Genomic DNA, 13,263 nt, shown 5'->3' on the forward strand with positions numbered 1-13,263 from the left:
TTGAGTTGGAGTCTCACTCTGTCGCCCAGACTGGAGTGCAGTGGCACGCTCATGGCCACCACGGTCTCGACCTGCTGTGCTCAGGCGATCCTTTCGCCTCAGCCTTCCAAATAGCTGGAACTACAGGCACGCACCATCATGACTGGCTAATTTTTTGATTTATTGTAGAGATGAGGTCTCACCAAGTTGCCCAGGCTGGTCTTGAACTCGTGGGCTAGGACAATCCTCTCACCTCAGTCTGCCAAAGTGCTGGTATTATGAGCATGAGCTACTGCACCCGGCCTGTTTTCAGTGTTTTAAGACTGGGAATATTCAAAAACAGATTTCATGTTTGGAAAATCTGATTTCTGAGGTTTTGAAGAAAGTCGGGGTAGAGGAGATTTATAGATGCCCGAGGCTGAACCTTAATGTTCAGGTCTCTGGGCAGGTTGAGGATGGGGGATGGCCTGAGTGGGGTGGTGCTGGGGCCTAAGGGCTTTCTGCTTAGGATCCCCGTCTCCCACAGATGCTGCCCTGGCCTGCCCTCCCTGCTGCCCCTGTGTTTGCCACACCACTCGGCCTGGCCTGGAGCTCCGATGGGTGCCTGTAGGGGGTTATGAGGAGGGCCTTAGGGCCCCCTGCCGGGCTTCTCCACTACGGACCTCCCGTTCCCGCCCCAACCCTCCAAGCATCAGTCACCCCCCAGTCGTCCTCACGTCCTATCGCTCCACTGCCGAGCACAAACTCCTGCCACCCCTCAAGCCTCCCAAGCCAACTCGCGTGAGGCAGGACACCATCTCCGGGGACCCCCCACAGCCAGATCTGGATCCACCTTCCGAAGATGGAATCCAAACAGGTGCAGGGCTGGGGGAGTGGACTTCTGGGGTGTGAAGGGACAGGGTAGAGGTGGGGCAGTCTAAAGCCCCACAAACTAGAGCCCTCAGCAGGCTGTGGGCTCTTTGCCTCTCCGCCAGCTGCTACTCTGGGGCTGATGGAAACCACAGTTTTCAAAGTGACCGTCTCTGCTGGGGTTGGATCAGTAGTCTGGGGATGGAGATCCTGGAGGTTTGCTCTCTTCACTCTGGCTTCTCTCTCCAGTGTATAGTCCTGGCGAAGTTCCTCAGAATGCTCCTCTAGCAGCCACAGAGGAAAGGTATCCAACACGCCCACCCTCTCTCCTTCTTTCCCTACCATGCTCCTACCTGAGGGCAGACTCACCTTCAGATCTAGCTAAGTCTTACCTCCACAAAGGTAAGGGGAGAAGGGCTGGGCTCTAGAGACAAGAAGCCCTGGTTTCTAATTGTTAGGTTAAAAACCCAGCGGGCCTTCCGAAATGTTAGGTCAGGCCCGATGTTGGGGGGGGGGGTCTGGTTTGCGATCTGGTGCCGAGAAGGATGCAAAGAATTGCACGGTAGTTAGATTGGAAAATATAGTTTATTGAGAAAATAAATGAGAGAGACAGAGAGAGAGAGAAGAGATTCACCTCCCCAAGATAGGGGAGGTGGCCAAAGCTTAGGAAAACATGGGCTGGGAGCCATAGCTTAGCAAGGCAAGGGCGAATGGCTACCTGAGGTTAAAGCCTTTTAAACTTTCCCTTTGATGGGGGCAGGTTGTGAAGGTGATTGGGTGGTAGTCTGCTTCACATAATCACGGAGGGGACAGGCAAGCACAGGTACTGACATCAGGAGAGGGACAGCAGGCAGATGGGTGCGTCAGTCACATGATTGCTGCCATGGTGATGGGGTCTGCCTCTGTCATGAAGGTCATGAAGGGCTGATGAGTGGAGGCAAATACTCGACATAGAAAAGCTAATTAGTACAAAACAAGACAAAACAAGCTGGGGCAGGGGTTTAAGACAATTAGCAATAGCTACCTCTGAGAAACTGGTTCTGTCTTTGGCTAGTGATTAGAGGATAAATTAAAGTGAACTGCTAGAGAAACAAGACAAAGCTACGCAATGTTAAAATGACTGCTCATACTGGGCGCGGTGACTCACGCCAGTCATCCCAGAACTTTGGGAGGCCGAGGTGAGAGGATTGCCTGAGCCCACGGGTTTGAGACCATCCTGGGAAACTTGGTGAGACCTCATCTCTACAGTAAATCAGAAAAATAGCTGGGCTTGGTTGTGCATGCCTGTAGTTCCAGATACTTGGAAGGTTGAGGTGGAAGGATCACCTGAGCCCAGTAAGTTGAGGCTGCGGTGGCCGGGAGCGTGCCACTGCACTCCAGCCTGGGCGACAGAATGAGACTCCAACTCAAAAAACAAAACAAAACAAAAAAAGGTTGCTATTTGGGTATATTCACTCTATGTTATGTCTTTTCACTCATTTCAGCTCTGTCCCTTATCAGTTATGTGACCTCATACAAATCCTTAACCTTTCTGGGTCTCAGTGTCCTCTTCCGTCAAATGGGGATAAGCATACCAACTACTTCATGAAGTTAGGGTATGATATAGGGTAAAGAGCTAGGCCCATAGTAAATGCTTCATTTTAATTTCCTTCCTTCACCTTGAGACTCTATTGCAATTATTGTTTGAAATCCAATTGGTAATCACAACTATCTCTTCTATTACCTTGGGTTTTTTTGGTTTTTTTTGTTTTTTTGAGTCAGGGGGTCTTACTCTGTTGTCTAGTCTGGAGTGCAGTGGCACAATCACGGCTCACCTCAGCCTCAACCTCCTAGGTTCAGGTGATCCTCCTGCCTCAGCCTCCCAAGCAGCTGGGACTACAGGCACATGCCACCACACCCAGCTAATTTTTTAATTTTTTTTGTAGAGATGAGATCTCACTATGTTACCTAAGCTGGTCTCTAATTCCTGGGCTCAAGTGATCCTCCTGCCTTAGCTTCCCAAAGTGCTGGGATTACAGGCACGTGAGCCACCATGCTGGCCTTATCAGGGCTATTTAATCATCTTAGAGTCACCATTGTCAAAGTCCGTTCATTTACTCAACAAACGTTTAGTAGTGTGATTTTTAGCTTGGGAAATGGGTGTGGGTAGTGGTGTCAATGACCATAACAGGAAAGACAGAGAACTGCAGGTAGGTTGGGAAAGTGTGAGAGTTTGCATCTGATCCTGTTGAAAGTAAATTAGAGAGACACTGAGGCACAAATAACAGGAGATAACAGGAATGAATGGTGCCCGCTTAGTTCAGTGCCCCCCCCCCCACAACAGGCACACACAAAAATCTAGAGTTTGGGCTGGACGCTGTGGCTCACACCTGTAATCCCAGCACTTTAGGTGACTGAGACAAAAGGGCTGCTTGAGCCCAGGAGTTTGAGGCCAACCTGGACAGCATAGCAAGACCTTGTCTGTATAAAAAAATAAAAAAAATAACTGGGCTGGGTGTGGTGGCTCATGCCTGTAATCCCAGCACTTTGAGAGGTGGGGGTCAGAAGATTGCCTGAGTCCAGGGGTTCGAGACCAGCCTGGGCAACTGGGTGAGACCTAGTCTCTACAATAAATGAAAAAATTAGCTGGGCATTGTGGCATTTGCTTGTAGTTCCAGCTGCTTGGAAGGCTGAGGCAGAAGGATCACCTGAGCCCAGCAGGTCAAGGCTGCAGTGGCCGTGAGTATGCCACTGCACTCCGGCCTGGGCAACAGAGTAAGACTCCTTTTCAAAAATAAATGAATACATAAAATAAAAATTTTTAAAAATTATCTGGGTGTGATGGCACGTGCCTGCAGTCTCAGCTACTCTGGAGGCTGAGGTTGAAGGATTGCCTGAGCCCAGGAGGTGGAGGCTGTGTGAGTTGTAATCATGCTACTGCACTACAGCCTGGGCAGCAGTGCAAAACTCTGACTCAAAAAAAAAAAAAAAAAATCTGGAGTTTGATCTGGGGAGCACTCCCTTCTGGTATCATGGGAATAGCACCCCTGGGGTGGGCAGCCGCTGTGGTCCTGGGGACTCCCTTCCCCCTCTTTCTCCATAGGGATGAGGAAGGGCTGGAGAGGCTGAAGGAGCAGAACTGGGAGCTGCCCTTGCAGGACGGTGAGGGCCTCTGCACCTGAGGGACCCTGTTGTGACCATCAAGCAGGGGGATGGGTCTGGGGGCACTGGACTTCCCTGAAGTGCTGTGTCTGCCCTCTAGAGCCTCTGTACCAGACCTACCGAGCAGCTGTGCTGTCAGAGGAGCTGTGGGGGGTCGGTGAGGATGGGGGTCCCTCTCCAGCAAATGCTGGAGATGCACCCACCTTCACAAGGCCCCCTGGACCTCGCAACACCCTGTGGCAGGAGCTTCCGGCTGTGCGAGCCAGTGGCCTCCTGGACACCCTCAGCCCCCAGGAGAGGCGCATGCAGGAGGTGGGCGTACCTGGGGTTGGGCAGGGTGGGCCAAGCTTAGGGGAAGGGGTGACCAGGGCCCTAGACTGACAGTGATCAAGGTTTTCCACTCCTACTTGTTCATCTTCCTAGAGCCTGTTCGAGGTGGTGACGTCTGAGGCCTCCTATTTGCGCTCCTTGCGGCTGCTGACCGACACCTTCGTGCTGAGCCAGGCGCTCCGGGACACACTCACCCCGCGGGACCACCACACGCTCTTCTCCAACGTGCAGCGAGTCCAGGGAGTCAGTGAGCGGTCAGTGGGGTCCCATCCTCCCAGGAAACCTGGCCTTGGGCTGCTGAGCACTCCTTTCTCTCTTCCCAGGCCCAGGTCCTTCCTTCCCAGCTCTTCCCTAAAGAACCCGGGAGACCTGGCTCTCTGCCCACCTCCATTGCTTGCTTCCCCCACTTCTTCAGGTTTCTAGGAACTTTACTGTCCCGGGTGCGCTCTTCCCCTCACATCAGTGACCTGTGTGACGTGGTGCATGCCCACGCTGTGGGTCCTTTCTCTGTGTATGTGGATTATGTGCGGAACCAGCAGTATCAGGAGGAGACCTATAGCCGCCTTATGTGAGTGTCCTAGAGGTGTGAGAGGAAGCTGAGGAGGAGGGTGGGTTGAGGCCAGAGGAGGCTGGGGCCTCGGAGCCTCCAGGAAGCCACTAGCTGCCCAGGCCTGCTTCTGCAGGGACACAAACGTGCGCTTCTCCGCGGAGCTGCGTCGCCTGCAGAGCCTCCCGAAATGTGAGCGGCTCCCGCTGCCATCGTTTCTGCTGCTACCCTTTCAGCGCATCACCAGACTTCGCATGCTCCTGCAGGTACCCATCCTGGCCTGGGGTCTTTTCTGCCCCACTAGCCCTATCTTGTCTGTCCATCACCATTTTCTATCCCACCATGAATGCAGACATCACCCACATCACGACTTAATCTGGACCTCTCGATCTAGGACCCAACAAGCCCAGCCGGGAGGTGCCCAAATGGCTTAGGAGGCAGTATAGATGCAGGAGAAGGGCCTCTGGCTGGAGATGAGAGTTTGAGACTGAGCTCTGCCACTAACTAGCTGAGTGACTTGGGCAAATGCCTTCCCCTCTCTGGGTCTCAGGGGGAATGTGGTGAGTGGTCTTTGTAGTTTCCTGCAGCTGTGTTCTTCTACCCACATGACTTCCCAAAGGGGTAATATCACCTCCAAAGAGGCAAAAATTGGTTCTCTGGGAGTAAAAAAAAATCTCATATATTCCAATAGTTGTGGTACTCCAAAGGCCATGGTCCATAAACAGATTTATAATAAAATTAAATATCTGTAGAATTAAAATTTCATGGTTGGGGGGTCATTTAGGGAAAATTATATTTAAAAGGCTCCTTAGTGGGTGATACTGGAAAAAAAAAAGATACTGTTGCAAATTAGAGACTCCCCCCAACCAGGTCACTCAATGAGGTTATCTTTATGTGAATGAAGAGTTTCCAACTAGATTATCAGCTTCTTCTTCTTTTTTTTCTTTTTTCTTTTTTGAGTATGAGTGCCACTCTGTCGCCCAGACTGGAGTGCAGTAGCACGCTTCCGGCCACTGTAGCCTTGACCTGCTGGGCTCTGGTGATCCTTCCGCCTCAGCCTTCCAAGTAGCTGGATCTACAGGCAAGCGCTACCACACCCGACTAATTTTTGATTTATTGTAGAGACAAGGTCTCGCCAAGTTGCCTGGGTGGGTCTCGAACCTATAGGCTCAGGCAATCCACTTGCCTCGGCCTCCCAAAGTGCTGGGATTACAGGCTGAGCCACCGAGCCTGACTTGCTTCTTTATGTCTTACTCAGCTTTATCTAGCCCCAGAGTAGACAACTCAATAATCAAGATGCTTTGACTCAAAAAAAACAAAAACGCAACAGTTATTGAGTTGCTGTTCTAGGTATGGTTCTAAGTCCTATATACCTGTGTAACCTTATTGACCATGATGTGAGGGTAGGAACTATTACTTATCCAACTTTTTTTTTTTTTAAGTTGGAGTCTCACTCTGTCACCCAGACTGGAGTGCAATGGCCGCTCCCAGCCACTGCAGCCTCGACCTGCTGGGCTCTGGGGATCCTTCCGCCTCAGCCTTCCAAGTAGCTGGAACTACAGGCGCGCGCTACCACGCCCAGCTAGTTTTTGATTTATAGTGGAGATGAGGTCTCGCCAACTTGCCCAGGCAGGTCTCGAAACTGGGCTCAGACAATCCACTCACCTCGGCCTCCCAAAGTGCTGGGATTACAGGCTGCACCACCGAGCCCAGCCACTTATCCAACTTTATAGACAAGGACTTGGCCCAGCTCCTACAGAAACAGTTGATAAAGTTGTAATCCAAGCACTCTTAACTACTCCATTATATCATTTGCACTAACATTTGTGGTTAACAATTATTAAAAAAAAAAAATAGCAGCCGGGCAAGGTGACTCATGCCTGTAATCCCAGCACTTTGGGAGGCAGAGGTGAGAGGATTGCCTGAGACCAGGGATTCAAGACCAGCCTGGGCAACTTCGTGAGCCCTCATCTCTACAATAAATCAAAAAATTAACCGGGTGTGGTGACACACGTCTATAGTTCCAGCTACTTGGAAGGTTGAGGCAGAAGGATTGCCTGAGGCCAGCAGGTAAAGGCTGCGGTGGCCGTGAGTGTGTCATTGCTCTCCAGCCTGGGCGACAGAGACTACCAAGAAAACAAAACAAAAAAATAGCACCCTCTTTTCAACATTTACCATATGCCAAGGACTATGCTAAGCACTTTATGTGTAATACCTCTTTGAATCCTCACAAGGATGCTATTGATATGCTAGGTGGGTATTATCTCCATTAAATTAAATTAAATTAAATTAATTAATTAATTTTTTGGAGTTGGAGTCTCACTCTGTCACCCAGACTAGAGTGCAGTGGCCGGGAGCCTGCTGGGTGCCGGTGATCCTTCCGCCTCAGCCTTTCAAGCAGCTGGAACCTACAGGCGCGTGCTACCACGCCCGGTTAATTTTTTGACTTATTGTAGAGATGAGGTCTCGCCAAGTTGCCCAGGCGGGTCTCGAACCGCGGGTTTAGGCAGTCCACTCACAGCCTCCCAAAGGCGTGGGATTGCAGGCTGAGCCACCGAGCCCGGCTTATCTCCATTTTACAAATGGAGAACTTGAGGCCCAACCAGGTAACAGGACTTGCTCAGGGTTATGCAAATGGTGAATGGTGAGGTCTCTCAGCCTTGTGGAGGCTGGTCCCTCAGCCCTGTGAACGCCAAACTGAGCATCTTGCCAAGTCAGGTAGGGTCCTCTGAGCTGTGGCCCCTCTGAATCTCAGGACCGCAGAGCAGGGGGCCCAGTCACCCTTCCTCCTTGTCCCCAGAATATCCTGCGCCAGACAGAGGAGGGGTCCAGCCGCCAGGAGAATGCCCAGAAGGCCTTGAGTGCTGTCAGCAAGGTGAGCCGGAGGGAGGCTGAGGTTGGGAAAGGTGACAAGGCGTTAGGGGAAGACGCGAGGGAGCAGGGGGCTGGCGGCTGGGATGAACGGGATCGGCTGCTCTCACCCAGATCATTGAGCGCTGCAGTGCTGAGGTGGGGCGCATGAAGCAGACTGAAGAGCTGATCCGGCTCACTCAAAGACTGCGCTTCCACAAAGTCAAGGTCAGCTCCTGCCCAGACCCGCCACCTTGCCCTTCTGCAGAGCTGTGAGGTAGAGCCTCCTCTGCTTCCTTGCAGGCCCTGCCCCTGGTCTCCTGGTCACGGCGCCTGGAGCTGCAGGGGGAGCTGACGGAGTTAGGGTGCCGGAGGGGGGGCGTGCTCTTCACCTCGCGCCCCCGCTTCACCCCCCTCTGCCTGCTGCTCTTTAGCGACTTGTTGCTCGTCACTCAGCCCAAGAGGTGGGTCCTAGGGAGGGAGTGAGCCCAGGCTGGGTTGGAGAGGAGGCGTCTGTCTAGGGGACCCCTGCTCTCCTTCTGAATGTCTTCTTTCCTGGGCAGTGGGCAGCGGCTACAGGTTCTGGACTATGCCCACCGCTCCCTGGTCCAGGCCCAGCAGGTTCCAGACCCATCTGGACCCCCTACCTTCCGCCTCTCCCTTCTCAGCAACCACCAGGGTCGCCCCACCCACCGGCTACTCCAAGCTTCATCCCTGTGAGTTGAGTGTCCTTCAGAAAATACCCTTGGGGCTCTCACCTGAGCTCTCAGACCCCACCGCCTCCTTCCCTAATCTTTCCCCTCTGTGGCCCCTGTCTCACTGCCAGTAAGAATCTCCTGGGCCAACTGGTGGGGATATGGGGAGGCCAACTCCTGGGCCTCACTATATCCCCACCAGATCAGACATGCAGCGATGGCTGGGAGCTTTCCCGACCCCAGGCCCCCTTCCCTGCTCCCCAGATACCATCTATGAGGACTGTGGTGAGTATTCCCTAGAGAGGAGGAGGGAAGGAAAAGTGAGTCTTGGGGAACACGAGGGAGAAACTAAAGAGACTTGATCCCACTGTAATGTCACCTGCATCCAACCAGACTGTTCTCAGGAACTGTGTTCAGAACCGTCTACACCTGTCAAGACTGAGGGACAGAGTCTGGAGTCCAGGGCTGCCCCTAAGCACCTGCACAAGAGCCCCGAAGGTAAGAGAATCTTTCATTTATTCATTCAATAAATATTTACTAAGCACCTAGGAAGTGCCACTTTGCTTGTTCTAGGCACTGTTAACCAAACAAACATAACTTCCTGCCCTGTTGGAGATACATTCTAGGGAAGAAGGCAGATACTAGAGAATCAACAAAATAGATATGTAAATTACAAAGTGTGTTAGAAGGTGATTAATTCATAGAAAAACAAAAGTGAAGAGCTGGGCGTGGTGGCTCATGCCTGTAATCCCAGCACTGTGGGAGGCAGAGGCTAGAGGATTGCCTGAGCCCACGGGTTCAAGATTAGCCTGGGCAACTTGGCAAGACCTCATCTCTACAATAAATGAAAAAATCAGCAGGGCGTGGTTGCATGCGCCTGTAGTTTCAGCTACTTGGAAGGCTGAAGTGGAAGTATCGCCTGAGCTCAGCAGGTCCAGGCTGCAGTGGCCATGAGAATGTCACTGCACTCCAGCCTGGGTGACAGAGTAAGACTCCGACTCCAAAAAAAAAAAAAGTGAAGCAGAACAAAGGAGGTCAGGAATTCCAGGGTTGGGCAGAGTTACAATTCTAAACAGGGGGTGGAGGTGGATCTCATTGAGATGGTGATATTTGAGTTTGATGGAAGTGTGTAATTTAGGCACACGGAATCTGGGAGTAGAGCGTCTCAGTTGGAGGCAGCAGGCAGTGCAAAGAGGCCAATGTGGTTAGTGGGAGCGAGAAAGGGAAAGAAGCGAATGAGGTCATAGAGGCAAGAGGGATCAGATCGTGCAGGTCCTGGCTGCTCTCGGTATGGACTCTCCCTCTTACTCTGAGTGAGATGAGTGGACTACTTCAGGGCTTAACAGAGGAGCAACCCAGACCCTTTCTGATGCTGCTGTCACCTCTACACCTGATACCCTTTCTACCGATGCTCCAGGCCTCTCCACTAATTCCCACGCTCCCCATTATCCCCAAGGCGTGAGACCTCCCTGGGGCCTCCTTTCCTGCCTCACCTGCTCCCTGCCCCTGCTCCCCTGAGGCCTGTTTCTCTTTCCCTAGGTTGGCTGAAGGGGCTTCCTGGGGCCTTTCCTGCCCAGCTGGTGTGTGAAGTCACAGGGGAACATGAAAGGAGGAAGCACCTTCGCCAGCACCAGAGGCTTCTCGAGGTCGTTGGGCCCTCTTCAGGCACCCCCAGTGCTCCCCCACCCTAATGCAGGCTGGGGAGGGGGTACAGGTTGGGAGACATCTAGCAGCATGGCATGAAGAGGAAAAAGCTCATCCATCCAATGGATTCACTGTCAGTGGAGACACCACCTCTAGTGGTAATCAACAGGGACCAAGCTTCAGGACAGGGCAGCCAATGAAAACAGGGCTGCCTGAGCCTATAGCAATAAGAAAGAATGAGGATGGTTGGAATGTGTTGCCAATGGAGACAGAGGCTTAGGGCAGAGCAGCCAACATTGCTGGCTGGCTGGCTGAGACAACGAGTATCCCTGCTATGCTCAGGGCCAAGAAGGACAAATCTAGGTCATGACATTTAAAAAGGGCCTCATTGGAGATAAAGTTCTAGGATAAAATAGCCAATAGGCATGAGCAGGGACCCACTCATCTAAAGAAGATGGTAATCTGGGCCTAAGAGACCGGCAGCTACCCTGCTTGGTTCTACAGCAATGACTGGTCCTGCCCTTTGAGTCTAGGAAGTATTAGATTCCCTTCTTGGGACTTCTCATGCCTATAATCCCAGCACTTTGGAAGGCTGAGGAGGGAGGACTGCTTGAGCACAGGAGTTCGAGACCAGCCTAGGCAACATAGTGAGACATTGTCTTTATAAAAAAAATCAAAAAAGGATTTGGGCATGGTAGCACATGCCTGTAGTCCCAGCTACTTGGGAGGCTGAGGCGGAAGGATCACCTGAACCTAGGAGGTTGAGTCTGCGGTGAGCTGTGATTATGCCACTGTACTCCAGCCTGGGTGACAGTGAGACCCAACTCAAAAAACATACAAATAAAAAAAGATTTCATTCTTGGGGTACCTCCTGTGCCCTCTCTAGGCAGTTCCTCTTATCCCGTGTGTTTGTCTCAAAGAATCTGTGAGTGCACGTGTGCACATGTAAGTTTGTATATATGTATCACGGAAGGTGATTGTGCTGAACATGGTGTGTGTGTATGTGTGTGTGTGGTGGTTTCGTTCCCCACCTTCCCATAGGTGATCGAATGTTCCATTTCTCCCCTCACCCTTCATTTTTCCTATTATTACCCCCAAGAAAGATACTAGGTGTGAGCTCCAGAAGAGAATGTGCCAGGTGTGGCTTGGCAATCAGAGGCGAGAGCCGAGGATGAGAACCCTGGGCTCTGGGTCTCTTGGAAGCCAGGGTTCCATGACAGTCGAAGAGTGATGTTCTGGAGTAGCCAAGCAGCTGGCAGAGGAGCCCGAGGGACTGAATATGGCCAGTAGCTGGGGCCCATGGCCCCCTGAAGCCTGTAGGCCCTTCTCCTTGGCCCAGACACTGGCTTCCATAATCCCTGCCTGAAGATCCTCCAACTTGAACTATAAACTGCCAGCCAGCCTCAGGCTCAGGCTTCAGAACCGCTCTGGGTCCCAGGTTTGGGTGAAGAGATGGGAACTATGGACCACAGGCCAGCCGCTGAGCCTCCTGGGCTTTCTTGACTGCATCCTGGTCTCTCACAGAAACACTGGGTCAAGGAGTGGGAGAGGACGGAGAGCTGGTGTGGCTGTCCAGCCCCATCCAGAGCATCTGCTTCTAGATGAGAAACTGCCCCAGCGTGATGCCAGAGGAGGTGAAGGGCAAAGACAGCACAGACAGTAGCTGGCAGGGGGGCCCAGGCCTGGGACGAGGCCTTCCCTGAGCCAGACCATCACACCTTCTCTTCAGCTCAGGCACGGTGACTTGCCCAGGACAGAAACGGCCACACTGACCATAGGAGGTGCACAGAGTTTGGAAGACTCAGAGAGAGAAGGACACTGCATTTGGCATATCCATGACATTGAGGACTCAACTGGCACAGTGCCTGATGTATGGGAAACCGTCAATAAATGGTGGTGGAGTTGCACTGAGGCTCTTTAGGAGGGGGGTGTGCTTTCAGGAACAAGGGTCTCTAAGTGTGGTTTTATAAGGTGGGGGCAGTGGGGCTTGGAGGCCAGGTGCAAGGCCTGAGTGTGTTGGCCCACTCACAGCCCCTGAGGATCTGGGGCAATGGTGGCAGTGGGGGTGAGTGTGCAGCTGCTGTGATCGGGGGCTGCTGCCAACTGGGGAAGACAAGGCAGGGCTAAGCACGTCTGGGGCTCTGGCAAGGGTTGAAGATGCAGGGAGAAGGACAAAAAGGGCAGTCAGTCAGTAATAAAGGCCCTTTACTGACCAGCCAAGCTTCTCTGTGCTTAATCCAATTCAATTCTACACCCATTTATTGAGTACCTTCTATGTGCCAGGCACTGTTGTAGGATCTGGGGATACAGAGATAAAAAAAGAAAGGGAGGCCAGGTGCAGTGGCTCATGCCTATAATCCCAGCACTTTGGGAGACAGAGGCAAGAGGATTGCCTGAGCTCAAGGGTTTGAGACCAGCCTGGGCTACTTGGTGAGACCTAGTCTCTACAATAAAACAAACAAACAAAAAAAGTTAGCTGGGCATGGTGGCACATGCCTGTGGTTTCCAGCTACTTGGAAGGCTGAGACGGAAGGAGCACCTGAGCCCAGCAGGTCAAGGCTGCGGTTGTCATGAGTGTGACATTGCACTCCAGCTTGGGTGACAGAGTGGGACTCTGACTCAAAAAAAAAAAAAAAAAAGAGCCGGGCTCAGTGGCTCAGCCTGTAATCCCGCGCTTTTGGGAGGCTGAGGTGAGTGAATTGCCAGAGTCCGCGGGTCCGAGACCCGCCTGGGCAGCGAGACCTCATCTCTACAATAAATCAAAAAAATTAGCCGGATGTGGTAGCGCGCGCCTGTAATTCTGGCTACTTGGAAGGCTGATGGGGAAGGATCGCCGGAGCCCAGCAAGTCGAGGCTGCGGTGGCCGGGAGCGGCCACTGCACTCCAGTCTGGGCGACAGCGTGGGACTCCAACTCAAAAAAAAAAAAAAAGAGAGAGAGAAAAAGAAAGGGCTTGCTCTCAGGGTTCCCACATTCTGGGGGTGGGGGCGGGCAATAACCAAGTCAAACTAACAAGTAAGATAAAAATCAGACAGCAGTAAGAGCTGTGAAGAAAATACATAAAGAATGTGACGTAGAAGGTTGTGTGTGTGTGTGTGTGTGTGTGTGTGTGTGTGTGTATGGGGGAGGTGGCTTTAGGGAAGACACTGGAAGAGGCATTTGAGCTGAGACCCAGATGACAAGAAGGAAGCAGGCCCGGGGAAGATCTGGGAAAAGAGCGTCCCTGGTG

The 13,263-nt window shown here is 52.3% G+C and overlaps 1 protein-coding gene across 1 annotated transcript in view; it reads left to right on the plus strand.

Annotated features, from left to right (window-relative positions):
- The window catches only part of ARHGEF15 (Rho guanine nucleotide exchange factor 15), a 13,109-nt gene extending 2,699 nt beyond the window's left edge, over positions 1-10,410 (plus strand). The window contains exons 3-16 of the mRNA XM_021713965.1: positions 506-835; positions 1,078-1,230; positions 3,850-3,969; positions 4,070-4,281; positions 4,393-4,553; positions 4,715-4,867; positions 4,983-5,112; positions 7,647-7,721; positions 7,832-7,924; positions 8,000-8,160; positions 8,260-8,412; positions 8,594-8,676; positions 8,785-8,889; positions 9,931-10,410. Coding sequence (XP_021569640.1) covers positions 506-835; positions 1,078-1,230; positions 3,850-3,969; positions 4,070-4,281; positions 4,393-4,553; positions 4,715-4,867; positions 4,983-5,112; positions 7,647-7,721; positions 7,832-7,924; positions 8,000-8,160; positions 8,260-8,412; positions 8,594-8,676; positions 8,785-8,889; positions 9,931-10,082 — 2,081 coding nt within the window. The 3' untranslated portion in view covers positions 10,083-10,410. The remainder of the gene's footprint in view (positions 1-505; positions 836-1,077; positions 1,231-3,849; positions 3,970-4,069; positions 4,282-4,392; positions 4,554-4,714; positions 4,868-4,982; positions 5,113-7,646; positions 7,722-7,831; positions 7,925-7,999; positions 8,161-8,259; positions 8,413-8,593; positions 8,677-8,784; positions 8,890-9,930) is intronic.
- The last annotated feature ends 2,853 nt before the right edge of the window (positions 10,411-13,263 follow it).

Source organism: Carlito syrichta, unplaced genomic scaffold (genome assembly GCF_000164805.1).
Source record: "Carlito syrichta isolate Samal-C Ts95f unplaced genomic scaffold, Tarsius_syrichta-2.0.1 Scaffold305117, whole genome shotgun sequence".
Lineage (NCBI taxonomy): Eukaryota > Metazoa > Chordata > Mammalia > Primates > Tarsiidae > Carlito > Carlito syrichta.